This window comes from Dipodomys merriami, unplaced genomic scaffold, assembly GCF_024711535.1.
Source record: "Dipodomys merriami isolate MVZ:Mamm:240054 unplaced genomic scaffold, mDipMer1.0.p SCAF_44, whole genome shotgun sequence".
NCBI lineage: Eukaryota > Metazoa > Chordata > Mammalia > Rodentia > Heteromyidae > Dipodomys > Dipodomys merriami.
Window position 1 is genome coordinate 3,981,900 of NW_027206002.1, and position 27,031 is coordinate 4,008,930.

The 27,031-nt window shown below is 54.1% G+C and overlaps 2 protein-coding genes and 1 long non-coding RNA gene across 6 annotated transcripts; 2 read left to right on the top strand and 1 right to left on the bottom strand.

Moving 5' to 3' along the window:
• Nucleotides 1-9,367: 9,367 nt before the first annotated feature.
• Ltc4s (leukotriene C4 synthase) lies at nucleotides 9,368-11,454 on the top strand. Its single transcript, XM_069994015.1, has 5 exons — nucleotides 9,368-9,541; nucleotides 10,566-10,665; nucleotides 10,775-10,845; nucleotides 10,940-11,021; nucleotides 11,200-11,454. The coding sequence occupies exons 1-5, from the start codon at nucleotides 9,484-9,486 to the stop codon at nucleotides 11,339-11,341; spliced, it is 453 nt and encodes a 150-aa protein (XP_069850116.1). The 5' UTR covers nucleotides 9,368-9,483; the 3' UTR covers nucleotides 11,342-11,454.
• A 1,965-nt stretch (nucleotides 11,455-13,419) lies between these two features.
• On the bottom strand, nucleotides 13,420-23,472 carry Mgat4b (alpha-1,3-mannosyl-glycoprotein 4-beta-N-acetylglucosaminyltransferase B). Of its 2 annotated transcripts, none has more exons than XM_069993831.1 (15): nucleotides 23,215-23,472; nucleotides 18,129-18,314; nucleotides 17,902-18,042; nucleotides 17,677-17,810; nucleotides 17,212-17,258; nucleotides 16,754-16,867; nucleotides 16,551-16,626; nucleotides 16,341-16,455; nucleotides 15,988-16,118; nucleotides 15,708-15,812; nucleotides 15,408-15,601; nucleotides 14,373-14,451; nucleotides 14,204-14,291; nucleotides 14,002-14,114; nucleotides 13,420-13,913 (listed from the first exon to the last, which is right to left on the bottom strand). In XM_069993831.1, exons 1-15 carry the CDS (start codon nucleotides 23,309-23,311, stop codon nucleotides 13,890-13,892), a joined length of 1,644 nt encoding a protein of 547 aa, XP_069849932.1. In that variant the 5' UTR covers nucleotides 23,312-23,472; the 3' UTR covers nucleotides 13,420-13,889. The 2 variants fall into 2 exon arrangements, with proteins under 2 accessions (XP_069849932.1, XP_069849931.1); XM_069993830.1 differs by having other exon boundaries at nucleotides 15,708-15,815; nucleotides 23,215-23,466.
• LOC138807949 (uncharacterized) lies at nucleotides 17,618-25,129 on the top strand. 3 transcript variants are annotated; one of them, XR_011366352.1, is made up of 3 exons: nucleotides 17,618-17,760; nucleotides 20,183-20,353; nucleotides 24,421-25,129. It is a non-coding gene; the product is annotated as an uncharacterized lncRNA (long non-coding RNA). The 3 variants fall into 3 exon arrangements; XR_011366351.1 differs by lacking the exon at nucleotides 17,618-17,760 and adding an exon at nucleotides 19,340-19,521; XR_011366353.1 differs by lacking the exon at nucleotides 17,618-17,760 and adding an exon at nucleotides 19,787-19,881.
• The last annotated feature ends 1,902 nt before the right edge of the window (nucleotides 25,130-27,031 follow it).

The following is a 27,031-nucleotide window of genomic DNA, read 5'->3' on the forward strand; positions in this document are numbered from 1 at the left end:
CTGCTGGCAAGCTTGGTCCAAGACCCATGGCTGAAGTTCACTGAAGCATATTCTAATACACCTCTGCCCAGCACAAGCACAGTGAGACGCGGTAAATGTCCCCTATTGGACCTTTCTCCTCCTGTCTTCAAGCTGCTTTTCTTACTAGCTATAATCACACTTTAAAGAGGATTTGCTCACTGAATGGTAGCAGTAAGCTGAGCTATGGCATCTTGTTACTACCTGGAGACTTGTGGATGTTGAGAAGAGGAACTTCAGCTCCCACCCAAGGTGAAAACCAGTGGGGCCAAGATAGAGCTTTTGGAGTCAAGGCTGCATCAGCTTCCTGGAATGCAGTCTAGGAGAGGGCGACCTAGGTTAGGAAAAATGAGGTCCTGTATGCCTCAGAAACAAATACAGCAGCTGCTGTTTGCGGAGGGGGAAGGGCTCCAAAACGTGAGCCAATCAGAATTCAGCACCATAGACCACAATGAGCAAGAACTGACCACACAGATTGCAGCCCAAAGCAGAGAAACCAGTTCCCCTGACTCAGACAGCTGTTAGCTTGCTGCTGCATGAAGTCAATGAAGAAGACTTTTTCTTTGGAAAAGCAGACTTTACCAGGTTTAGGGAAGGATAGCTGGATTTTTATTCTTTTAAAGTTAGGAAATCTAACTACGTTGTATATGTCATAAGTAGCTCTTAAATTTGAAAATGACTGCATGCTTCTAGGCTCTGTCTCGTGTTACAGAAAAGAATCTGATTACTCATGAAACTACAGACTCAGCGTGAAACTTAAAACTCATCAATGGCTCACATCTGTAATCCTAGCTACTAAGAAGACTGAGATCTGAGGATCAAGGTTCAAAGCCAGCCTTGGCAGGAAAGTCTGTGATACTCATTTCTAAAAATGGCACTGTGGCTCAAGACTTGGAGAGCGCTGGCTTTGAGCACAAAAGCTTGAGGATGGTGCCCAGGCCCTGAGTTCAAGCCCCAGGACCAACAAAAACAAAAACAAAAAAACCACGATGAGGTCAGGTGAAAACATCTAAATGTAGCCAGTGAGCTACATGATACCTACAACATAGTTAAATCTTCTTCCTTTTTTTTTTTTCTTGCTTAGAGGACCTGAACTCTCTGGGCCTGGCCACTGTCCCTCAGCTCTTCAGCTCAAGGCTAGCACTCTACCAGTTGAGCCATAACACCACTTCTGGCTTTTTCTGTTTATATGGTGCTGAGGAATCGCACCCAGGGCCTCATGCATACAAGGCAAGCACTCTACCACTGAGCCACCTTCCCAGCCCCTCCATTATTGTTTTTATATCTGTTGTACTATGAATTCATGCCTCTCATGAGGAAATGAGTGCTCTAAGAAGCAGTGAGTAAATCACTTTTGTCCTGATATGTGCAAAGAATACAAGTTGTAAAATGTGATAAGGTCAAGGCACCTGGCAGGTACTTAATTGGGTAAAGAAGTGACTAGAAAGACAAGGTTTAGACTGTGAATGTAGCTGAGTGATAAGAGTGCTTGCCTAGCACACATGAAGCCCTGGGTTAGATTTCTCGGTACCACAAACAGAAAAGGCCAGAAGTGGCATTGTGGCTCAAGTAGTAGAGTGTGTGCCTTGAGCAAAAAGCTCAGGGACAGTGCCCAGGCCCTGAGTTCAAGCCCCAGGACTGGCAAAGGGGGTGGGGGGAATGGAGGGAAGGAAAGGAAGGAAAGGAAGAAAGGAAGGGAGGGAGGAAGGAAGGGAAAGAAGGAAGGAAGGAAAGGAAGGGAGGGAGGGAGGGTTTATTTCTACAGAATCCCCTCCATTTCAACTTTCCATCTTTGCTACTAAGGACAGGCATATCTTCCATGAGGGAATTTCACCTTCTGCCTTAAAGCAGAATGAAGGTTACAAAAAGTTTCTTGCACCTACTGTTTCATGTGTTTTTAATGGAAAATTGTATGTCACAGTAGCCCATTTGGGGTGATACACTCTTGTTTGCACTCAGGTGGTACAATGTGATGCTTTGATTGATGTATACATTGTGTAATAATCAAATCGGGGTAATTAGCTTATCCATTCCCTTAAACTTTTAGCTCCACTGTCACTGGAGGCAGGAGTTAGGGCTGACATGTCTAGAATATATAGTAAATTATTTTCTTAGTCTTGAGCTTTTTCTAGACAGTAACTAAAACAAAGGCCTTAAAGCTCCAAATACAATGCTGGCCCTGACCTGTGGCTTAGGCATCTCCTGAGCTAAATTTTTGCAGTACCCACTTTACAGTGACACAAACATCCAGTGCTACCTTAACTCATAGTTCCCACCATCAGTATGGGCTAGATTAGCATTGGGTGTTTCCTGAGATAGTTCACCTCAAAGAACCCAGCATCACTCATGCTGCAGTATGTAAATCAGTTACTATCCAGCAGAAATCTCAGACAGCCATGTCTGGTGACATCTGCAAAATGACAGCCTGACAGGCAAGAGAGATCTGTTAACTCAAAGATGCTTGATAATTGGTCAGTAGTAGAGCATGTGCACAGCACATGCATGTCCCTGGGTTTGTTTCCAAGGATGACAAAGTAAGCAAAGGAATAACAAACAAAACTTGAGCTGGACACCAGTGGCTCATGCCTGTAATCCTAGCTACTCAGAAGGCTAAGATCTGAGGATCACAGTCCAAAGCCAGTCCAGGCATGAAAGTCTGTGAGACTCTTAAGTAAACCACAGAAAACTGGAAGTTGAGCTGTGGCTCAAATGGTAGAGCACTAGCCTTGAGCTGAAGAGCTCAGGGACAGCACCCAGGCCCAAAGTTCAAACCCAGAACTAACAAAACTATAAAAAAAAAAAAAAAAACCTTGACAGTGGAATTCATGACATAGTCGTAGAATTCCTTGTGCCAGTTAGCAGTATTTTATTAAGGTCTGTTGGTTATAGTATTCCCTTAATGTTATTTGGTGATTTTTGATCATTATATTGTAGCTATAGAAGAAAATGTCATTTTTAGGAAATACATACCACCAAAGTAGTGCTGAGTAAAAGGGCATTTTTCTCATAAACTATTCTCAAATGATTCAGAAAAGCAGTGTGTATGTGCACGTGCGCATATGCACGTGCCCACATGCGCATGCATGTCTGTATCTTTGAAGGAACAGCTGAAGGTCAGAGGAAAGGGATAAAAAAAGCAAAAGGAGAAAGAAGAGGAGGAGGAGGAGGTGAATCACCACCACCACCACACTACTACCACAGCTGGCCTATGCCTCACTCATAAAACATGCCAAACAACTTGTAAAATGCCAAATGTACACATCCTCAAACTTGGCAGACCCAGCCCCAACTCAGGGAAGACCCTGGACCATGGGTTCCATTCTCTGTCACCTTAGGCACAAACTTTCCATCTCTGATCCTCAGCTGCAAAACAGAGCCCCAGAATTTACACCTTTAAGGCTGGGAAGGTGGCTCATTGCCTTGCATATATGAGGCCCTGGGTTCAATTCCTCAGCACCATATAAGCAAAAAGAAAAAAGCGGAAGTGGCGCTGTGGCTCAAGTGGTAGAGCGCTAGCCTTGAGCTGAAGAGCTGAGGGACAGTGCCCAGGCCCAGAGTTCAGGCCCCACTACCGGACCCCCCCAAAAAAAAGAATGAACCCTTTAGCAACCCCTCAGACCTGGCAGTGAAGTATTGATTACTCTGAATGCATGAATATTTATATAGTTGGTGTCTCAATAAATCTTTCAGCCAGCCAGCCTCCCTCCTTCCCTCCTTTTTTCCTCCAGGTACTAGGTTTCAAACCAAAGTCTCAAGCATGCTAAGCAAGTGGTCTATCACTGAGCTACACCTTCTATCCCATTACACGCGCGCGCGCGCACACACACACACACACACACACACACACACACACACACACACACACACACACACACACACACACACACACACACACACACACACACACACACACACACACACACACTCCTAGAGCTTGAACTCATGGCCTGGGCTCTGTCCTTGAGCCTTTTTTTTTTTGTCAGTCGTGGGGCTTGAACTCTGGGCCTGGGTGCTGTCCCTCAGCTCTTCAGCTCAAGGTGAGCGCTCTACCACTTGAGCTACAGCGCCACTTCCGGTTTTCTGGTGGTTTATTGGAGATAGGAGTCTCACGGTCTCTCCTGCCTGGGCTGGCTTTGAACCGTGATCCTCAGATCTCAGCCTCCTGAGTAGCTAGGATTACAGGCGTGAGCCACCAGCGCCCAGCTGTCCTTGAGCCTTTTTTGTTAAAGACTAGCATGCTACTTGAGCCACACATCCACTTCTGTTTTTTTGGTGGTTAGTTAGATGACAAGAGTCTTAAGTACTTTCCTGTGTGAGCTGGTGATCTTCAGATCACCTCAGATCCTCAGATCATCTCCTGAGTAGCTGGTATTATAGACACGAGGACAGTCCTACTGATGCCTGACAGTCCCATTACTTATTGAAGCATGAATTGGCCCTTCTGTATTTTTTTTTTTTTGGGGGGGGTCCAGTCGTGGGCCTGAACTCTGGGCCTGGGCGCTGTCCCTCAGCTCTTCAGCTCAAGGCTAGCACTCTACCACTTGAGCCACAGCGCCACTTCCGCTTTTTTCTTTTTGCTTATGTGGTGCTGAGGAATCGAACCCAAGGCCTCATGCATGCAAGGCAAGCGCTCTACCACTGAGCCACCTTCCTAGCCCCTACCCTTCTGTACTTTAACAAGAACTGTAACAATGAAATGAAATTATTACTTTAATTCCACAATGAATAAAAATAGCCAGGATTTAATTCTACTGTTTTTTTTTATCTATGGCAAATAATACTGGCTTTATCTTAGTGGTGGTGAGGTGAAATTTGCCTTAAAGAAAAATGTTAAAAAAAAAAAAAAAAAAGAGGGCTGGGAAGGTGGCTCAGTGGTAGAGCGCTTGCCTTGCATGCTCGAGGCCCTGGGTTCGATTCCTCAGCACCACATAAGCAAAAAAAAGAAAAAAGCCAGAAGGGACAGTGCCCAGGCCCAGAGTTCAGGCCCCACGACCAGACCCCAAAAAAAAAAAAAAGTTAACTAATGTAATAATGAATGGAGTGTGGTAGTAAATGCATGCAATCCTATCACAGGGGAGGCTGAGGCAGAAGATCTCAAGTTTAAGGCCAGCTGGGCTATAATATAAGAAGGAAAAAAAAATCCTAGTAAGGATTAGCAAACCCAATCTGCTGACATGCAAAGGATTGTATACCATGACCAAGTAGCAGTTGTGCCAGGAATAGAAAGTTGTTTTAATATTTTACAAAAACAATGATTTCAACATACAATACTAATAGAAATAAAAATAGTAAATAAGCCAGGCACTCCTGTAATCATAACTACTCAGAAAGCTGAGATCTAAGGATAGAGGTTTGAAGCCATGGGCAGAAAAGTCCATGAGACTCTTTATCTCCAATTAACCACCAGAAAACTGCAAGTGGCATTGTGGTTCAAAGTGGTAGAGCATTAACCTTGAGTAGAAAAAACTCAAGGACAGCGCCAAGGCCCATGACTGACAACAAAAACAAAAACCATGTAAAAATTTTGAAAGATAAAGACAAACTAAGCTGTCTTCAGAATAGATTAAGGATACATGACAGCTAAATACAAAGGCAGCTCCTGGACCAAAAAAGAGACACCATGGAAAAATTATGGAAATTTGAATAAGAGCTATGCTATGGTTTGAATATACTTTGTCCCGCACACCCAACCTTATGCATGGCTGATCCCTAAAGTCTATGTTAATGGTGTTAACTTAAGAGGGTAGAAACTTAATTACCAGATTAAGCTTTGTCTGATTAAGGCATTATGGTGTCTAGAGGTGGGGGCTTTGGAAAATGACTGATTAGATTTTCCCATTAGTATGGAGGCTAATGATTGGTGGCTTTACAAGGAAAAGTAGAGGTCACACATGCAGACATACACATGTGCTCCTGCTCTGCAGCTGGTGTAGTGCCAGCCTCCCAGACTGTGAGCTAGCTAGGAGCTGGTGACTCACTCCTATAATCTTTGCAAGTCAGGAGGCTGAGATCTAAGGGTTGTATTTAAAGCCAGCCAGGGCAGAAAAGTCTGAAAGATTTTTTTTTTCTTCCATTCATCAACAGTGCCAAACTGGAGGCTTCGTTCAAGTGGTAGAATGTCAGACCTGAGCGAAAAAAAGATCAGTGAGAGTACAAGACCCTGAGTACCAGCGTACACGCACACTTACACACACACACACTTACATACACACACAAAAAAACTGTGCTAAATAAATCTATTTTCTCAATGAATTAATCCTGCCTCAAGTACTTTGTTACTGTGCTGAGAAACTAATTATCCCTAGATTGGTTAACAATCTTGTATCAATGTGAATTTACTGGCTTTGATCATTGTATTATTGTTATATAAGATGTGGGGACTGGAAATGTAGCTGAGTGGTAGAGAGCCCTTACCTAGCAAGAGCAGGAGACCCTAGATTTGGCCCTCAACACAACCCGAATGAAAGAAAAGAAACGGTGGCATTTGGAGATGGATGAAAGGTGTACAAACATTCTTTGTACTCTTTTTCCCCTCCCTTTTTGTCCTTTTCTTTAAAAAAAAAAAGTTTTAGTGAAGTATAATTTGTAGACCATGAAATTTGCCCAATTTAAGTATATAATTTAGTAATTTTCAGTAAATTTACCAAACTGTGAAAACACCCACACAAGCCACTTTTAAAACCTCCTCATTGCCCCAATAAGCTGCGTTACGTCCCCAGCCCAAGGTGATCACTGATAAGTTCTCTATTATAGCTTTGTGTTCTCTTGCCATTTCTTACAAGTGGAATTATACAATATGTGGTCTTTTGTGCATGGCACTCTTAAAGCTGCCTCTTAGAGTCTTTGTACTGCTTCAGTGGGATACATACATGTTGAAACTTAAATAAGATATATACAATGGCTTAATGACATTGGGCAAGTACTAATCTCCTGGTTTGCACAATTATACTAGAGTCATATTTTTATTTAGTTTTTATTTTTTACTGGGCCTGGGCCTTGAACTCGACCTGGGTGCTGTCTCTGAGCTTTTGTGTTCAAGGCTAGCACTCTACCACTTGACCTCAGCTTGACTTCTGTTTTTTTTTTTTTGTTGTTGTTGTTGTTGTTGTTTGTGGTTAATTGTAGATAAGAGTCTCACAGCCAGGCACTGGTGGCACTTGCCTATAATTCTAGCTACTCAGGAGGCTGAGATCTGAGGATTGCAGTTCAAAGCCAGCCCAGGCAGGAAAGTCTGTGAGACTCTTATCTCCAATTAACCACCAGAAAGCTGGAAGTGGTGTTGGGGCTCAAGTGGTAGAGTGCTAGCCCTGAGGTGAAGAGCTCAGGGACAGTGTCCAGGTCCAGAGTTCAAGCCCCATGACCGACCAAAAAGAAAAAATAAAGGTCTCACAGACTTTCCTGCCTGGGCTGGCTTCAAACCTTGATCCTGAGATCTCAGCCTCCTGAGTATCTAGGATTACAGGCTGGAGACACCAGCGCCCAGCTCACCTTCCTCTTACTATGAAAATGTAAGTTAGACACTGATGGCTCACGTCCGTAATGTGTGAGGATCAGTGCTTTTATGTGTGAATACTTATGTGTATAATATATATGTTTTAAGGCTGGAGGTTTATGTACTGCTACTTACATTGTGATTTTTGTTCATTTCCCAGAGGTCCCTGAGCTCAGTATCCAGAAAGTTTCCTCAGGCTACATAAGTGCTCAAAAAACTAAAGACTTGTACTGCAGGATCTGTCATTTCCACCTGTGATGTTCTAGGGCTGGACAGGAGGATGGAAGGTGAGAGGAGAGTGGTCTGGAGGACTTGGGGCTGGCCCTTCTGCCAGCCTGAGCATGTCTTAGCCCTGATAGGGCCTAGGGAGGGATCCAGGGGCAGAGACCAGGATCTAGTCTTGGTCATCTGCCCAGGGACTTCCTCACAAGCTGCTGATGTCAGGCCTCAACTTCCTGTCACCAGAGCAGAGGGAGTAAACTTAGATGGGAGGATAAGAGGCCTGGGAGGACATGAGAGCTTGTTGGGAGGAGGCCCAGACTTGTCCAGATGCCCAGATGTGCCTGCAGGCCCACAGAAGAGCAACCAGATTCATTCATTGTATCCTACTGGTCATTCTACAACCAACCACATGGTTCGACACATCCTGCTGGTGCCTCATGGGGCCAACATGGCTCTCTGGCATCCTATGTGTGTCCTGGATTCTCTGTCTTTCCTCTACCACTGAGTACAATTGCTAATGGCAGTTCAGATGGGCATGAGGACTAGCCTCTGTACTTGAGGAACTTACATGGATCCCTAGCTGTGGATCATCTGCTTTCCTGGGGACAACAAAGAACAAAAGGCAAAGCTCTGGAGCTGGAAGGTGGGCTTGGGGCAACAAGAAAGGAGGCTTGCTGCGTGGTCAGAGTAGAACTCCCGAGGGGCTTACAACTCTGCCTAATGTGACCTGGCAGAGTAGGGGAACAGGGCATCCTGGTGGCCCAGGACCTAGTGAAGTAGCAGTTGTTTTGTCCTGTCCCACAGCATGTGTACGCTTGCTGATGGCCTCCACTGCCCCCTGCCTGGACTTTGCCACCACTGGCTAACCAAACCCACCTCAAACCAGCGGGGGCCCAAAGGAGAAGAACTAGTTCACAAAACCAGAAAGGCTTAATGGCTCAGGGGAGTGTGCAAGGCAAGGTGGGATCCATAATCCAGTGCTCGGGTGCCTTAGTAAGTCACCCTCCTACTCTAAAGCTTCCTTTCCCCAAACTGCTAATGAACTTTCCAGAACTGCAGCTTTCCATCTCAAGTCAGACTTGGCTCACAGTTTGGTCTCATGTGGCCAAATTCCAGGCCTGGGAGGGACCTGTCCAGACCATCGTGCCTAAGTGAGAAGGATTGTGAAAGGGAAGCAGAAATAAGAGAGATGGCTTCAGTCATCTCATATGGGATGACACACCCTACCAGCCAAGCCTTGGGACAGGTACCCCCTGTATGGACTTTGTGCATGGAGCCCAGGAGCCTCAGCCTAGTGAGGCCCAGGTTGCCTGGAGGAAGCAAGTAGAGAGCTGGGTTACTGAATGGCCCTGGCTGGGAGCAGAGGAACAGATAAGTGGGGTGAGGGAGTCAGGGCTGAGAAGATCTTGGATGAGCGGGAAGTCTTGAAGGCTACCTGAGGGGTGCAGGGCCTGGCAGACACTAGGAGGACATGGTAGCTGGAATCACGCCAAAGAAGGGTCTGGCTGCTAGCTTTGGCTCTGTGGCACAAAACTAGAACAACCTGGGGAAGTGGCCAGGCTGTCCTCAGCCCTGGTTTCCGCCCTCCCCGTTTGGCTGGGCTCCCTGCCTCTTGAGCATAGACACACACACCCACACCCCTTTCACTGAGAAGGGTGGGGAGCACTGAGGCTCTTCCTCTCCTTAACTGGCCTCTGAGCAACAGACAGGCTGATAAGAAGTTTGCAGCTAGCCCTGCCACTGCCTGCAACATGAAGGACGAGGTGGCTCTCCTGGCTGCTGTCACCCTCCTGGGAGTCCTGCTACAAGGTAGGCTGGCTCCTGTCTGGGAGGTGCCCTGGGGAAGTGCTAGCAAAGCCTGGAGCCTTCAGCCCAGGCTCCCAGCACCAAGGTTCGAGCTCTTCCAGGGCCCCTGGAGACTTCGCTAACAAAGGGCCTGAATCCCAACTCAGATACAAACTTTCCTGGGGTGGTGAAGAGGAAACCCGTAAGTGGTGGAAACTCTAGGCAATTTTGCCAGTTACCTGCCTTGGGGCTGGGGACTGGTGGCTACGTGGCCAGCCTAAGAAGCTTGGAGGAGGGGCCCGGGCTCTCTAGGACCTAAGTGTGGTAGCAGATATGTGGAGCTGTCTGACCTGGCACCCGGAGCTTTGGGGATGAACAATGGTGGGACAGCTGATCCTGGTGGGGAACTCTATTCCCTGGCTCTGCTTTCAAAGTCACATTGGGAGCCTGTGGATCTGAGCAGAGTGGGGACCTTTGTCCCCTAGACCTCAAAGAGGTGCCTTTCTTGGTGGGCTGTAAAGAACCAATCCCATGGCCAAAAATTCCATTGCTCCAGTGTGTGGGGCAAGGAGAAGGCACAGCCTGGGGAGGGAGCTTGCAAAGGGTTGAGCAGGCTGGCAGGGGCTAGGCGGGGCTGGCTATCGACCTTCCAAGCTGCCCCAGCAAGCATGGCTCCACGGATTTCGGTAGCTACAGGGTGAATGCTGCCTTCAACCAATTCTGCCTCTGTGGCACTCACTACCTACCCAGGGACTAAAAGAATGATGTCCATGCTTAGAGTGGGAGCTAGCCATTTGCCTGTGTTTTGCAAGTCAAATGGTTTAGGAACAAAGTCCCCTGTGGTGGCTCCCTCCAACCTGTGTTATGCATCACCCTCCCCCATACTTAACTGGGGCACAGCGAAGCAAGTAACTCCCTCCCGCTCTCTGGAGGCAGAGGAGAGGCTTTCCACGTGGAGAAGTGAAGGGGCCGGATGGGAGGATGATCCCGGCAGAGGATCTACACCTGACTCCACATCTCTGCCTCTCCCCGCCACCCCCCCCCCCAGCCTACTTCTCTCTGCAGGTGATCTCTGCGCGCCGGGCCTTCCACGTGTCTCCGCCCCTCACCACCGGCCCCCCGGAGTTTGAACGTGTCTTTCGAGCCCAGTGAGGCGCGGCGGGAGGGTGCGGAGCGGGGAGGGGGGGTGCGAGGGGACAGGGCCCGGTCAGGATCCAAGGATCAGCCCTCATCGGACCCCGCCTGCCTCCATCGCAGGGTGAACTGCAGCGAGTACTTCCCGCTGTTCCTCGCCATGCTCTGGGTCGCCGGCATCTTCTTCCATGAAGGTCTGGGGGACAGGACCGGGGCGCAAGCACTGGGCCTCGTCGCGTCCCCAGACCATGGTGCTCACCCTGCCCTGCCCGGCCTGCTCTTCTGCAGGCGCTGCGGCCCTGTGCGGTCTGGTCTACCTGTTCATGCGTCTCCGCTACTTCCAGGGCTACGCGCGCTCACCGCAGCTCAGGTGAGAACCTGCGCGAGATTCCCCGCCAAATGAGGCTGGGGAAGGCTCGCTCGTGGGCGGGGCTCCCGTGGCCGGGGTCCCCAGTGGTTGGCTAGGGAGGGCGGGTCTAGCTCAAAGGGGGGTGTGTCCTGGGGGGCGGAGCCACAGACTGACTCCGCCCACCTCGGAGCACCGGCAGGTTGGCCCCGCTGTACGCAAGCGCGCGCGCGCTCTGGCTGCTCGTGGCGATGGCTGCGCTGGGCCTGCTGGTCCATTTCCTCCCCGTGGCGCTGCGTGCTGCGCTCCTCACACGACTCTGGGAGCTGTGGCCGATAGCCTGAGATACACGGAGGCCGCCCGGCTGGCGAAGCCGAGAAGAACGGGAGCACAAAGGAAGGGTACCCACCTCCGTCCGCATCACCGTCTCAAATTAAAGTTCCCGCGACTGACCCTGGCCTCGTTCTGTGGGTCGGAGGGGATTGCGCAGCGCGGCCTAGGTGGGTTGGAGGGGCCCGTCTCCCCACGGAGGCCGCCGTGGGCGGGGCCTCGAGGGGGCGGGGTCTGACCTCTGGCCCCGCAGGACCGCCCCCCGACCCCCAGTCATTCCCAGGATTGACTAACACCCCTCCCTCTCTCTTGAGCTCAGCTGTCCCCCTCCTCTCAGGACTCCCATCTCCTGATCTCGGGCTACTCTAGTCCACTGTCAGATCAGTTCTTTTTTTTTTTTTTTGCCAGTTGTGGGGCCTGAACTCTGGGCCTGGGCGCTGTCCCTCAGCTCTTCAGCTCAAGGCTAGCACTCTGCCACTTGAGCCACAGCACCACTTCCGGCTTTTTTTTTGCTTATGTGGTGCTGAGGAATCGAACCCAGGGCCTCCTGCATGCAAGGCACCTTCCCAGCCCCTCAGATCAGTTCTGACCCCTTGCTCTCACATCACTACCCTCCTTCACAACTGGAGCTGGTCAGTCTCTCCCCAAATGAACTCAGCACCCTTATTTGGGTCAGCACTCGGTTGCCACTATCAACAACGGTACAGGTAGGTTAGCAAAGTAGTGCACATCTTCAACTCTAGGACTCTAGAGGATTGTTAAGCTCAAAATTAGCTTAGGCCACATACCAAGAACACCTCACACACACACACACACAAAATAGCCAGGCACCGGTGGCTCACAAGTGTCATCCTAGCTACTCAGGACATTGAGATCTGAGGATCGTGGTTCAAAGCCAGCCCAGGAAGGAAAGTCCATGAGACTGTTATCTTTAATGAACCACCAGAAAACCAGAAGTGGAGCTATGGCTCAAGTGGTAGAGCATTCACCTTGAGCTGGAGAGCTGAGGGACAGCACCCAGGCCCAGAGTTCAAGCTCCACGACCAACAAAAAAAAAAAAGGAAGAAAAAATATAGATGTCCACCCAGTCTGCATACTGGAGACTGTTCATTTTCATACAACACCACAGGTACCATGGAAAGTCTAAGGTAGACTCCATTCACATAACCTTGACCTTCTTGGCTCCTTCCTGGATACTCACAGCATGTGATGTACAGTCAAAAGACATAATGTAATATATAATATATAATGACTATATATGTATGTATGTGTGTGTATATATATATATAAGTACATATATATATATATACATATATAGCACACAGGTGTCTGGGGCACCCCTATAGGGCTGGAAGAGCAGTGGGCATAGTCAGGAATGTAATCAAATATAGGTTCTCATAGTAAAGGTCCTTTGAGGGGCCCAGACAAAATATCTCCAAAATAGACTTAGTCTAGTTAACAAAAGGACAAAGCTTTCCACGCGAGAACAAGGATGTGTGCAAAGGCCCTGGGATGAGTGGAGATGGCTTGTTTTAAGGAAGATGGCCATATTAGGTGTCTTTAAACCAGGGAGGAGAGATGAGCAGGGCCTTGAGAACAACCATGAGGGGGAGTGAGGGAGAGACAAGGTTTTTGAGAATACCTTTGATTTGTGGATGAAGGGAAGGCTGTCCCCAAAGGCAGTTGGAGTAGGTTGATGCCAGCCCATGATAGAGAAGGGGCGTACTCAGGGAGAGGATTTCTATAGGTTGAGAACAACTTTGGGCACCTAGATCTGGATTCCGAGTTACTGACCCTTGAATGACTGAGTGGGTAACTGGCTCCCTCCTACAATGAAGGGGTGAGGGTGTACTGCGCTGTTCTGGGACTGCTGGTGCACACACAGAGAAACCACTGTGTCCTTGGCATGGCCGATAGAGGTCAAGGTCATGATCACTGCCCAACTGGGACCAAGTAGGATTTCCCCAGCACTGGGGCCTCTCCACCCTACCACCTTCGGTTTAGAGACCTCTTGGGGATAGAGCATGCGCAGAAGTAGCAGCCCAGGAAGTACCTGTTTAGATGTCCAAACACTGACATTTGAACCACAATACTTCATTAACCCTTTATTACAAGTCACGCTCTTATAGAAGTATATGTGGACTTACGTGAAAAAAAATCAAATGTATCCAAGAATAAAAAACACAGCACATAAAGTAGTATATGCATTCCAGTGTTCGCGCCAGAGACTGCGGGCGCCCAAGAAAAAGCTCTTCTAAAACGGCCTGGCTCAAGCCAGCCGGCTGGGGTGCGAACGGGTTGGTTGGGGTTCGGGCGGCAGTGGACCCGCCCTCAGGCACAGTGTGGGAACCGCCTGCCTCCTGCCGCGGCCCGGCGGGCAGGGGCAGCACCAGCTCCTGGGGCCTCCGGGCCAGCGGCGGACCCCAGGCCTGCCCGAGCTCGGCAGTGAGCACAGCCCTCCAGACCGGGGGACGCGCCTGGCCCTCGGCCAGCAGCGACGGCATCGTCGGCCACATGGGCTTCGGAAGAGCTGGCCACACAGCACCCTCGGAAGCCCTCTTCTTAGTCGGCCTTTTTCAGGAAGATCTGGAAGAATCAGGCGCAGGGTCAGTGCAGGAGGGCCCTGCCCACCCGGGGACCCACTCACTGCTTCCTGCACCCTGCCCGGCCTCACCTCGCTCAGAATGACCCACACCGGGGAGTCAGTCTGGATGGAGAGGCGCAGTGCTTCCAGGGGACCAAAGGCCGGGTCCACCTCGCCTTCTGCTACCCCCTTGTAGAAGGAGCCTGCGAGATGGGAAAGGTGTTCAGCTGGCAAAACAGACACCAAGCCCAAACGGCCTGGGTGGCTCAGCCTAGCCTGGCTCCCCGCTCACCTATCTGGAGGTAACCATCAGGGCTCCGTGGGTACCGCAGCGTGGCCGAGCGGCCCTCCTGTAGGGCCTCCTTTTCTGACTGAGGGTTCTGGGGGCAAAAATCAAGAGGGTGGAGCAGGTGGCCAGGAGAAGGGAGGCCTCAGAGCACCCCACACCCCGCCACACTCACATCAAAGGGCAGCACCTCCACAGACGTGTTGAAGAGCTTGTCCTCTGGGTGTTCTATGTTCCCGCTGCGGAAGAAGAACCTGCAGAGCACCGAGAAGGCTGGTGAGCGGCTGCACCAAGAGTGGGGAGCAGTGCCCAGGGCCCAGCAGAGAAAAGACCAGGCCTGGGCCCCGGGCACAGAGTGAGCCCCAGGGGGCTGGGCTGGGCGCCGCTTGTCTGAAACCATCATGGCCAGCAGATGTACTGTGCAAGGCAAACCAGGGCCTTGAGCTGGACCAATGGGGACCAACATCACTGAGTCCCTCGGAAGTGCCTGGCAGTCTTTACAGGGTAGAAAGGTACTATTGGGAGTTATTTTGTGTGAGTGCGTATGTGTGCGTGTGCCAGCATGTGCACACACACGTTCCAATACTGGGCACCTGGGCACTATCCCTTAGCTTGTTTTGCTCAATGCTGGCACTCTACCACTTGAGCCACAGCTCCATTTCCAGTGTTGTGTTGGTTAATTGGAGATATCCAACAAAAGTCTCATGGACTTTCCTGCCTGATCTGGCTGCAAACCATAATCCTCAGATCTCAGCCTCCTAGCTAGCTAGGATTACAGGCACAAGCCACTAGTGCCAGGTTTTTGTTTTGTTTTGGTTTTGGGGGTTTCTTTTTTTCTTTTTTGACAGTTCTGGGGCTTGAATTCAGGGCCTGGGCACTGTTCCTGAGCTTCTTTCTCTCAAGGCTAGCACTCTACCACTTGAGCCACTGCGCCACATCTGGCTTTTTTGTGTATGTAGTACTGAGGAATGGAACCCAGGGTTTCATGCATGCTAGGCAAGCACTCTACCACTACACCACATTCCCAGTCCCTAGCGCCAGGTTTGAGCCCACCTTTTCAAGTCAGGAAACTAAGGCATGGTGGGTTTAGAAAATGGTAAAGCTACAGAATTTCCTGGTGGTCAGGGAGGGGGAACCTGCGGGTCCATCTATCGGTGCCAAGGTGTGTACCCTGGTCTTCACCCTGCCTCCTCCCCAACAGAGCACTGACCGCTCAAGGCGCAGTGGCTGGAAGAAGCGGAAGCGGATGAAGTCGCCCGCGGCAGGGGTGAAGGCCCAGAAGAAGTCCTCCCGCAGATAGGCCTTCTCCAGGGTGAAATGCTGGTACGTCTTGAGGCTCGTGCTCACCTCGGCTGGTGGGTTCACGTGCTCCTTCCGCAAGGCTTGCTTCCCAAAGTCCTTGTCCTGGGCAGTGGAGGAACAGCGGAGCAGAGCATGAACCCCATTCTTTGGTTCCACCCCAGCTGGGCTCAGCCAAAATGATGCCCTGGGAGCATGTGATGCACCCCACCTTCAGTTTCTGGATCTTGCCTGCCAGTGAGGAGTGCGTGCCCACATGCTGGAAGAGGGACGGCTTGAAGCGGATCCGAAGGTTGGCTTTCTGCCGGTCACAATGCTTCTGTGAAGCAGGGACGACACCTTAGGCTTCAGCTCAGCCCAGCCCCCAAGAACAGAGCCTCAGCTGGGGACATGCAGGGGCCTCTGCTGGGCCTTCTGATCCGACACGTGGAGAAAGGGCATGAGCCAGGCTGGCATCCGAGAGAACCTGCCCCCCTGTGGCCCCTGCTTACCGCATCCTTCTCGGGGTTGCAGACCTTCACCCACAGAATGTGGTCCAGGAGCCAGTCAATGGGCTTGTCCCGATAGAACATGAGGATGAACTCCACAATCAGGCTCAGGTCCAGCGATTTGAACATCTTCCCTTGGGGTGGGAATGGAAAGGGGGGGTGTTGCTGAGTGGACAGCACTTGCTTCCTCATAATCCCTGAGGGGCCATGGGAAAGGACCCCTTAGCAAACTCCCAGGGGACAGACAGAGTACACACACCCCACTCAGAGGGTCAGGGCGGGGTAGGCATGGCAGCATGGCAGCCAAGGGGGCAGGTGTGGGTGGGACTAAGTTGAGCACAGGTAGGGGTGCCTACCAATGAAGCCCAGCTGGGAGAACTCCAGGATCATCCAGTCCTCCGAGGGCTGCTGCAGTGCAAAGTTCTTCATGGTGCTCAGGTAGTTGGGCTTGGCTACGATGTCGTCCTCCAGCTGAGGAGTCGGGGAGAGGGAGAGGAACTCAGTGTGGGTCTCTTACTCAGGTCCAGCCAGGGCAGGCAGAGGCAGAGCAGAGCCTTAGGGCTGACCTGCACGTAGTAGATGCCTTTGGACTGCGCATACATCATGAGGAAGCAGTAATCGAGGTTCTGTTTGGTCCTCCACCTGTAGGCCAGGGGCGGGGGCTTCAGGAGCTGTGACCCTCCAAGTGGTTGGGATGTGCCACCACCCTGGGGAGGGGGGCGGAATGGCTTCTCAGCACAGGTGGGCAGACTGTTGGAGATGCACATACCTGACTCTCTCCTTGGGGTCCCCAAAGGACTCTCGGAGGCGGGAGAAGTCAGGGTAGAAATGGGGGGAAGGGGAGATGACCTCTAGGAGTCCAGAATGGATCTCCGTGGGGAACCTTGGAGGGGAGAAGAGGCAGGGAGGCTTACTTGCAGCTGAAGCCTCCAGGATCTAAAGAAAGGCCCCACGCCAACCAGACCCGCTCTACCCCTTTCTAGAGGCTCACCAAGCAGACACCCTTCCACACACACACACACACACACACACACACAAAGCAGGTCCACCGACAACCTAGGCCTCCAGAAGAGCCTGGACGGCTCTACACACCAAACCTCTTCCTCCCACTGAGGAAAGGAGCCATCCTGGGAGGTGGCAAGTCCCTGTCTGCCCAACACCCCAAGAGTCTGCCCAACACCCCAAGAGCCCTCCTTCCACCAGCTCTTTCTGGATGCCAGTACTCACAAGGCCTTGATGTTCTCTGTTACTGCCGACGTGTACTGTGGGTCAGTCTGCGGGAAGACCAAGCACTTTCTCTTAGCCCAACTGCCCACCCCCAAGTGGCCTGGAACAGGGTGGGGTGCAGGCTTCAGATGTCCCCACATGAGGAGGGAGTAAGCCTCCCGCGGGACCCAGAGGCTGGGTGGGTACCGGCTCTTTGGGGTCCCAGTAGAGGGCGGGGGTGAGTGGGACCCGGTAAGCGGCGTCTCCACGAGGGGGCGCTAATGGCTCTTTTTTTTAATTCGCTCTTGATAAATTTGTGAATGAAACAGGAAACTGAGGATTGCACTTCTGATTGGTTCCCTTCTCTCCCCCCGCCCCCCAGGAGGCTGTGCTGCCTGTTTTCTTTTTCTTTCTGCGTCGGGTTACTCCGTGCTAGGGGCCTGCCCTGTCCCCGCGCGCGCGCGCGCGCGCCCTTGGACCGCTTGCCTCGGCGATCAGCACCACGATGACCGAGTCCTCCTTCTCCTGCGGGTTGAGCTCGGAGATGAGCGAGTGCAGCGTGTCCGTCAGGTAGGAGTGCACCTCCCGCCGCACGCTCGGGATGCCCATCACCACGGACACTGCGGGGCGGGCGCGGGGGGGGGGGGAGCGGGTGAGGCCCCCCCCCCGCCCTCCTCGCGCCCTCCCCACCCCGCGCCGCCCCGCCCCTACCTCCGGTGCGGCCCTGGCCCACGCGCACCGCCGGCTGCAGGCTGCTCTCCTTGGCCAGCAGGTGCGGCAGGTGGTGGAAGACGGTGGGCAGGTGCAGCACGTGCCGGTGGGAGACGTTCCACGGCTTCAGCCGGGGGTCGTCTGCGGGGAGAGGGGAGGGATCGGTGGGTCAGCGGCGCCCCCTCCATCAGCCCCCCCCTCCATCAGCCCCTCCCCCCGCAGCTCACCGGTGAGGCGGCCCCACGTGCGGTTGCCCTCCCCGTCCCGCAGCGCCTGTCTCTCCGACACGGCCCTCTTGATCTCGTCCAGCACCAGGTTGAGCTCCTTGGAGCGCTTGAGGCTCTCCTGCTCAGCCGCGTGCAGCCGGTCCCGCAGCGCCAGAAACTCGCGCTGGTAAATGTCCACCACGTCGCCTGCGGGGGGGATGGTGGGAGGGAGAGCGGGCCGTCACCAGGGGGCGGCCGCGAGCACACCTCCGGTCCCTGGGGCTGAGCCAGCGCGCGCAGATGAGCGCCCATCTGGGCGGCGGCCCCTCTCCATCTGTTCCCGCGCCCGCCACGCACGAGCTACGTGGGGACCCATCAGGGTTCCAGATGCTCAAGCTTGGGGAGGAAAAGCCCTCATCAGGGGGTTACAGATCCCACCCACCCCCCTCGGTTCTGTCTCCCTCTCCTCTGAGGTGGGAAGATGGCAAGGTCATTTTCAAGTTCCAGTCGCCGGGCATCCTGTGCGCTGGCTCTGCCCGCCGCAGCCCCCTCCTCCCCCGGAGCCCTCCACCCACGGCGCCCTTCCCTCCCTTAGGAGGTCGTTCTGAGCCCCGGCCGGCCCTCTCCCTCCTGTCACCCCCTGTCTTCGAAGATCGGGTCTTCACAGCCCACACCCGCGTCTCGAGTGGGTGCTCTGGACTCACTACCACCCTCAGAGTAGGGCTGATTGCTCACTCTGCGCTGGATTATCTCGCTCTCCCACCGGTCCTGGAGTGTGTGGAGGTGTGGGGAGGGAGAGGGGGGAGCTGTGGGGGTTTGGGCTCCCACCCCACCCTCCCTCACCCCACCCCTGCCCTCAGATAAGCAGATGAAGTTGAGAAACTAGCCCAGGAGTTACTCAACCTATCAGCAGACCAGGGAAGAGCTCTGAATGAATGGCCTGTGTTGTATGAGGCTTATGCTGGGCCTGGGCCACCTTGGAGGAGCTGTGTGCCATCCCTGAGAACCTCCAGCTGCACCCTGGGCTGGCAGCTGCCCAGGTGGAGCCACCCCTGGGATTCTCAAGCACCTGGCCCCACTGGTCTGGGTAGGGACTAGTGAACCAGAATGATAAACAACATCTTTGTGGCCAAGTGCCAGCCGCGCCTGCCAGCCCGCGCGCTCCAGGCCTTTGTTAGTGTGGCTTTTGGCCTCTTTATTTGCCATTACCTACACCTCCCCTTCCTTGTCTCAAGTCTGAGCTTCAGTACACGCTGTTTCTCCTGCCTCTCTCCGCTTTTGTCTTGGGGCTTCATAAAAGTGCAGGCAGCACCAGGAGCCTAGGAAGCCTTCCAGAACTCTCCCACCTCACTCAGCCTTTCCATTGCCTGACCTCTGAGGGGTTCAGAGCCCCCCACAGCCCTGTACACCAAAGGTTGGTACTTGAACAGCAGGGATGAGAAGAATGAAGGGCAGGCAGGAGGAGTTGGAGAAGGCTGGGAGCAAGGGCAGTCAGCAGCCGATGCTCCCCAGGCACCCCTTACCCTAGTGGCCTACCCCCAATCTTAGACTCACTCAGGCTAAAGCCCCGCCCCCCCCCCCCCCCCCCCCCCCCCCCCCCCCCCGCCATAAGGAACTCCAGGACAGCCCACAAGGGGAAGGAGCAGGGAGTCCGGTTACCCATCTATGAGGCTCTGCGCTGGACTCTGGGGCCAGGTTCCCCGGGAAACCTGACCCCTTGAACACCGAGCGGCTACCCCAGCACTGCTGTGCAGCCCGGAGCTGGCAGCACCGGGTATGTGCTCTTCGTGGTAGTAGCAGATAGAGAAGAGGTCTGGGGGTGCCAGATCCTCAGAGACCCCAGGAGGAAGTTCCAAGCTTCTGGGCAAGACAGGGAGCTCCCTCAGTCTGGATGCTAAGTCCCTGCCCAACGCCAGGCCTCCTGTGTCTAGCAACACCAAACCTCTGGGCAGCCCCATGCCCCTGGCCCCATCCAAAGAAGCCCCTGGAAGTGGGGGGGCACACAATTCTGACTCCTGCCTTGATCTTCTGGTCCCTGCCCACACCAACCCTGCTGCCATTGTTCTGTCCTTCAGGAGCTGGCTCCAGCTTTCCAGCTATGCCCTGCCTGCCGCTGCTGCCCACCTATCTCAAGCCTGACCCTCATCTACTCTGGGAGTCCATTCTGTCCTGAACCATCTCAGCCAGAAACTCAAGCTCTCTTCTGGCCTCTATACCACACGCCTACAACCTTTGCCAGCTGTGTGGTGAGTGAGCCGGAAGGCAACTCCAGTGGGTGAGCTGGGCAAGACCTGGGTAGACTTCAGTGTCTAGGGTGGGGAGCTGGCAGGGCAGAGCCTCCTGGGGGCTCTCATCCACACCTTCCTAGTGCAGAGGGGCAGGTGGAGCTGGCCCCAGGGAAGGGCTGCAGCTGTGGCTGTGGCCCTGGGACCTCTCTGTTGGTACCCTACGGGCAGCAGTAAAGCCTGGAGGCTTTCACACTGCTCCCCTGGAAAGCATCAGGATGCCCTGAGGCCCACACAGCCCAACTGTCCACCCATTTCCCTCTTGGCTGACAGATCCCAGAACCAATCCTGTCCTTGGAGAAGGGGAAACATGTCCGAAAGGCACAGGCAGGTGTCAGGCCCAGCCATAGGTGTGCTGTGAACCTCGGAGGGGAGGAAGAGTCCAGGATAGTAACAGGTTTCCATGGCTCCAGGTCATCCACCAGCCCTACGTGCTGAGGGTTGGCCTCCTCTAAGGATGGGTCCAGAGCAGCCTGGCTGAGGGCTGCAGCTGAGCCCCACAGAACTAGCTGCCTCACAAATCTGGCCAAGTCTGGGAATGAAACTGGGCCTCTAACTCTCTTCCTGGATCTGAATCCTTTCTGGGCTGGAGTCTGGCTTCCAGGATGCCCCTGTTCCTGCTGTCCTCTTCCTGTCTGGCTTCCTCATCACTTCCTCCTTTCTGCGCCTATTCATGTTCCTTTGCTTTTTCTCTAAGTCATGGTCTCAGATTAGCAGAGACCAGCTCTACCACAGGGTCACTACAGAGTTACTCTTTGAGAAGGGGTCATGGAACAGCCTAGAGATTTCTGCCTGCTCTTTTTTTTTTTTTTTTGCCAGTCATGGTGCCTGAACTCTGGGCCTGGGCACTGTCCCTCAGCTCTTCAGCTCAAAGCTAGTGCTCTACCACTTGAGCCACAGCACCACTTCCAGCTTTTTCTGCTTATGTGGTGCTGAGGAATCGAACCCAGGGCCTCATGCATGCAAGGCAAGCACTCTACCACTGAGCTACCTTTCCAGCCCTCTGCCTGCTCTTTTTTTTTTTTTTTGTCCGTCATGGGGCTTGAACTCCAGGCCTGGGCGCTGTCCCTCAGCTCTTCAGCTCAAGGCGAGCGCTCTACCACTTGAGCTACAGCGCCACTTCCGGTTTTCTGGTGGTTTATTGGAGATAGGAGTCTCATGGTCTTTCCTGCCCGGGCTGGCTTTGAACCGCGATCCTCAGATCTCAGCCTCCTGAGTAGCTAGGATTACAGGCGTGAGCCACCAGCGCCCGGCTTCTGCCTGCTCTTAAGGCCTGCAAAGACTTAGGCTTGCTGGACTCCCACAGAGCAAGTCCCACGCCACTACCCTCTCTACTCCCACAGATGCCTGGATGTATGTCTGTGCTCTACACCTCAGTCCCTGACAGCCAGGGCCGACGTGAGGAGGTGTATAGGGACTGCTATGGCCTGAGGATGGGGTGCAAGGGCTGATCACCCTAAGCACAATTAGGGGAACAAGTCACAGGTCTTCAAACATGTCCTCCAAGCTGTCTGCTTTCATGGCCCCGCTCCTACCTGTACAGCCTCTGCCCTCTTGACCAGGACATAGGGGAATCTCTCCTCAGAAGCTCTACCTTATGTTCCTGACCCTGAACGCTAAGGCCAACCCAAGCCTTCACCCAAACAGGGCAAGTGCTGGAGTCGGGGCTAGGGTGGGCTGGCAGGCTCCTGGAGGGGGGCAGTTGCTCCATCTCCCCTGCCATTTCTCCTTCCCCAGCTTCATCTAGTTCACCACAGAACAGGGAAGTAGGAGGCAGGCAGGAGGGGAGGCAGTGGCCCAGTCAGCCTCAGCCCCATCCTGCAGGAAGACCAGGAGGCCGGAAGGAAGCAGCAGCTTTCCCCCGGTGCCTCCTGAGGTCAGGCTGGGTGCACACAGGCCTCCTCGCTGGGCCCAAACAACCCCAATCTCTACCAAGCAACCAACCTCAGACAGTGCTAGGGTCTAGCCCCTGTCGGCTCCCAAGCGTGCCTGTCAAGTTCAAAGGCATGCTAATGCCTAAGCTTGCGCTAGTGTGGCACAGAGTAAGTGATCGGTTGAGGGTCCAGCTGGGCTAGCTGCTCCTGGGGGTCCCCCCCCCATCTGCAAACTGCCTCAGAGCAGGCCAGAAGCCAAGCCAGAAGGCTTCCCGGTAAGGGAGGAGTCCTGGGACCGGGTGCCATGGAGCAGGGCTGCTGGGCCCCAGGGAACCGTAGGCAGCTGCAGCCGGGGCCCTGGGCTTGGGGCGGGATGGAGGGCGCCAGATGGCATGGCTGGATGTGGGCTAGAGGGTGGAGGGACAGTGCCTGGATGTTTGGGGAGAGGGCGGGGGACACCTACTACCTCAAGAACACTGTTGCCACCCCTGTCCCGGGGTGTGTGTGGGGGGGGGCTGGCTCCCCGGGACCCCTCCTCCCAGCCAGCTCGGTGACCTTGTGTCTCTGGCCCCTGGGTGGGAACTCCATAGATCATCAACTTGCCAGGGGGAGCAGCGACCGCCCTGGCATGGGGCTAGGTGTCCCGGGGAGGAGGGAGGGAAACACCACGCTGGGGGGGGGGAGGGCATGGGCGTCTAATGGGGGTGGGGGGGTGGGGGGGAGCCCTTCCTTGGCCAGGCTGGGCCCCGTGGCGAGAATGTCGTGATTGCAGCAGCAAACAAGTGGGGGCGAGGCTGGGAGGGGCGGGGAGGGCGGCCGGGGCCGGGGCGCCGCTTCCGGCCGCCGCCCGCACCGGGGCTGGGCCTCCCCCCCCCCCGACGGCCAGGTGCGCGCAGGTGCGGGGCGGGCGCGGGGTCCGGGGCGCGGGGTCCCGGGGGGGGGGCTCACCTTTCTGGCCGCTGAGCGCCGCGTACCAGGAGAGCGAGAGGAAGGCGCAGAGGCAGAAGAGCAGCAGCGTCAGGAAGGTGCCGTGGCGGAGCCTCATCTCCCCCGGTGCGCGGCGGGCGCCGGCGGGGCCGAGGCCGCATGGCCCGGGGCGCCGGGGCCGGGGCGCGGGGGGCCGGGACGGCGGCGGGAGCGGAGCGGGGGGGGGAGCCCCGGCCCCGGAGCGAGCACGGGAGCTGGGGTGGGGGGGAGCCCCCGAGGCCCGGGCGGGGCGGGGGCCGGGCTCGGGGCGGGGGGGGGGGCGGGGGGGTCGCGCGCTGCCTGGGCCTCCCGAGCGCGGGGCGCCGGCGGCCTGGGCTGGGCGGCGGGGCCGGCGCGGGACGGGGCTGGGCTGGGCGGCGGGAGCCGCGGCCCGGCCTGGATCCGGGGCCGCCGCGGAGTCGACGGCGAAGGGCGGGGCGGCCCGCATTTAAAGGGGCCGCGTCACCCGCCGCCGCCGCCGCCAGGGGAGCAGGGGGGGCAGGGGGGAGGGGGTCGGGAGGGGAGCAGCGTCCGGGAGCCCCGGAGGGCGGACTCGGGATGGCGACATCCCCCCTCCATTATCCTCCCCCCATCCCCGCACCCCAATCCCTTTCCCGCAGCATCCCGGGATGAACGTCCCACACACCCACCTCAAGTCTATTTTTGGTAGGGGGGGGCTAGGCCCTTTCCCCCCCGGTGTGAGGGGGGTTAGGGAGGGGTCGGGAATGGCTGGAGCTGGTGGTGTTTCCCGGGGTCCCGGGAGCCCCCCCCCCCCGGACGGCCCCGGGCACCACTGTCCCGCTGACCCGGGACCCCGGGGCCTCGGGGTGTAGGTGAGGTGGGGTGCGGTGCGGGGGGCCAGGCGTGGGCCCGCAGTTCACCGAGGCAGCCGGGGTGGTCGAGGGAGCCCAGGCCCCGCCACCCACCCCTCGGAATTATTTGCTTTAACCCCCCCCTCCCCCGCACCTCCCCAGCCTCTGCCCAGACCAGGAAGGAAGACAAATACACCACATCTGAGCGAACACAGCCCGGACCCCTTCCTCGCTTCCGCCCTCCACTGTCATTTCTTAATCTGGTAGCATTGGCTAAGGAAAAAAAAAAAAGAAGTAATAGTTCTGGGACCCTCAGGGGGGAGATCTACGAGGGAGGTTCAATCTGGGAGTGAAAGTGCTGTTCTTCCCTTCCCAGGCCCAGCCCTGGAGCCAGGACGCAGGGAGCAAGCAATCTGAAGACTCTGTGGAGAGACACATATCAGAAGAAGGGGGGGAGGAGGGATCCCGGTGCCCAGGTTGCAGGCCTGAGCTCCAGTCCACACTTCTCAAGTAACTGCTCTCTACTTGCTAATTAATTTTATGATCTAGAGGCTTTGTTGGAGCCTCCTCCAGGCGTCTTCTATTTGTGGTAAAAGATAACGGTTTTTCATTGCGGTTGTTATATAAAGTCTTTTCTTTTTTAAATGTGTATCGACACTTGGGATGTAGCTCAGCAGTAAGAGCCTCTCCTCACATGCAGGAGGCCTTGGGTTTGATTCCTGGCACACACGCACACACACACACACACACACACACACACACACACACAAAAGTGTTTATAAAAAAAAAAAGTGCTGGGCGCTGGTGGTGTGAAGCCTGTAATCCTAGCTACTAGGAGGCTGAGATCTGAGGATCACAACTCAAAGCCAGCCCAGGCAGGACAGTCTGTGAGACTCTTACCTCCAATAACCCATCAGAAAACCAGAAGTGGCGCTGTGGCTCAAGTGGTAGAGTACTAGCCTTGAGCTGAAGAGCTGGCTGAGGGACAGCGCCCAGGCCCAGAGTTCAAGACCCATTAATGACCAAAAAAAAAGTCTGTTTGTATTTCAGTGTAATAGTGAGTTGAGCCAGGGGCTGGTGGCTGACACCTGTAATCCTAGCTACTCAGGAAGCTGAGATCTGAGGATCACGGTTCAAACCCAGCCCAGGCAACTAATCACCAGAAAACTGGAAGTGTGGCTGTGGCTCAAAGTGGCAGAGTTCTAGCCTTGAGCAGAAAAGCTCAGGGACAGAGCCTGAGCCCCGAGTACAAGCCACACACTGACAAAAATGGAAAAAAGAAGTGAGTTGATTTAAGGAAAACTTACCATTATTAATGAAAATAAAGGATATACGTTATCAGTGATTAAGTTTGGTCCCCATCCCATGGTACCTTTGGGCAGAGGGAGCAGGTATGAGGACAGCTGGAGAGTGGGCCAGGCTTCTGCCTTGATGTCCCTGCCTCTGTGAGAGAGAGGATCATGGGATGTCCCAGCAGTGGGCTGCCTTTAGCTGAACCCTACACCAGCCTTCTCCCTTTGAAACAGGGCGGGCAGCAGCCACCTGGATTCCTGCCCGTTTTCCGCTGCTCTCTGTGCCCTTGCAGTAATTAATTAAGCTGGGTCTGACTGCCACCCAAACTCCCTGGGGGCATTTCCCGGATCTGCTTGTCACTCTGGTCCCCTGGCACGCCTTCACCTGAGGGTTCAGCTCTGGGAATACAGAGCCCAATGGGCACAGAAAAGCCCTGCTTTCTCTCCAAAACCCAGGCTGTGGGCTTTTCTTTGTTCCTGCATTCCACACAGTGAAAATGCCCTTTCGTGCTGAGATCACCAGGTAGCCTTCAACCAACTTTGTCTTCCTGAAGATTTCCTGAGACAGTCTTGAGAGGTGTCCCCCCGCCCCCCGCCTCTCGTGAATGCCAGTATGGAGCTCAACCTAGAGTCTCACACTCTTACTTGACTCCCCCCCCCCAAGGCTATACCACCACCACTTGGGAGAAAAAGAAAAAAAAGCAGTCTTGCATTATTGACTCATGATGTAATCCTAGTTACTCAGGAGGCCGAGGTCTGAAGGATCACAGTTCAAAACTAGCTGGAGCAGAAAAGTCTTCTAGACTCCATTTCCAAAATTACCAGCAAAAAGGTTGGCTGAAGGGGTGATTCAAATGATAGGATACCAACTCAGTAAGCTCAAGATACTACGTTCAAATGCTGAAACCAACAAAACACTTTTTTTTTTTTTTTTGCCAGTCATGGGGGTTGAACTCAGGTCCTAGGCACTGTCTCTCAGTTTCTTTTGCTCAAGGCTAGCACTCTACCACTTGAGCCACAGCGCCACTTCCAGCCTTTTCTGTGTATGTGGTACTGAGAAATCAAAACCAGGGCTTCACGCATGCTAGGCAAGCACTCCATCACTAAGCCACATTCCCAGCCCACAATTTTTTTTTTTTTAATGTAAGTCCTGGAGCTTGAACTCAGGGCTAGGTGCTGTACTTTTAGATTTTTTGCTCAAGCCTGACATTATACCACCTGAGTTACAGTTTCATTTATGGCTTTTTGCTGGTCATCTGGAGATAGAATCTCAAGGACTTTCCTGCCCCGAATGACATCAAACCAAAATCCTCAGATCTCAGCCTCCTGAGTAGCTAGGCGTACAGGCGTGAGCCACCTGTGCTTGAGCATGGATTGTTTTAAACAGGGACTGTTCACCTCCTGCAATGGCTGAAGGGTATAGATAATAAAGTGGAAGTGTGGAAGCCCTGCCCTAAATCTTCATGTCCCCCAGCTATTTTGTTAGGTGTTTCCTATTCTTCATTATTAGGGTTCTGGATATCCACCCCAGACACAGGCAAGTGCAAACAGTTGCTTTGTTTGATCTGGTCAGCCTTGCCAGAGCCTGGCAACTTTGCCCAACAGTAGGAAGGCAAGGTCCTCTCAGGTCTTTTTTTGTTTTTCTTTTGCTAGTCTGAGGGCTTGAACTCAGGGCTGTCCCTGAGCCTTTCTGCC

What these genes read in the sequence shown, in the direction of transcription:
- Ltc4s (XM_069994015.1), top strand. Translation starts at nt 9,484, where the DNA reads ATGAAGGACGAGGTGGCTCTCCTGGCTGCTGTCACCCTCCTGGGAGTC. An exon ending in GAACGTGTCTTTCGAGCCCA is followed by an intron (nt 10,666 to 10,774) that starts GTGAGGCGCGGC and finishes CCTCCATCGCAG; the next exon opens with GGTGAACTGCAGCGAGTACT. An exon ending in GCGCGCTCACCGCAGCTCAG is followed by an intron (nt 11,022 to 11,199) that starts GTGAGAACCTGC and finishes GAGCACCGGCAG; the next exon opens with GTTGGCCCCGCTGTACGCAA.
- Mgat4b (XM_069993830.1), bottom strand. Translation starts at nt 23,311, where the DNA reads ATGAGGCTCCGCCACGGCACCTTCCTGACGCTGCTGCTCTTCTGCCTC. An exon ending in GACCCCAAGGAGAGAGTCAG is followed by an intron (nt 16,627 to 16,753) that starts GTATGTGCATCT and finishes CCTGGCCTACAG; the next exon opens with GTGGAGGACCAAACAGAACC. An exon ending in GCAAGATCCAGAAACTGAAG is followed by an intron (nt 15,602 to 15,707) that starts GTGGGGTGCATC and finishes TCCACTGCCCAG; the next exon opens with GACAAGGACTTTGGGAAGCA.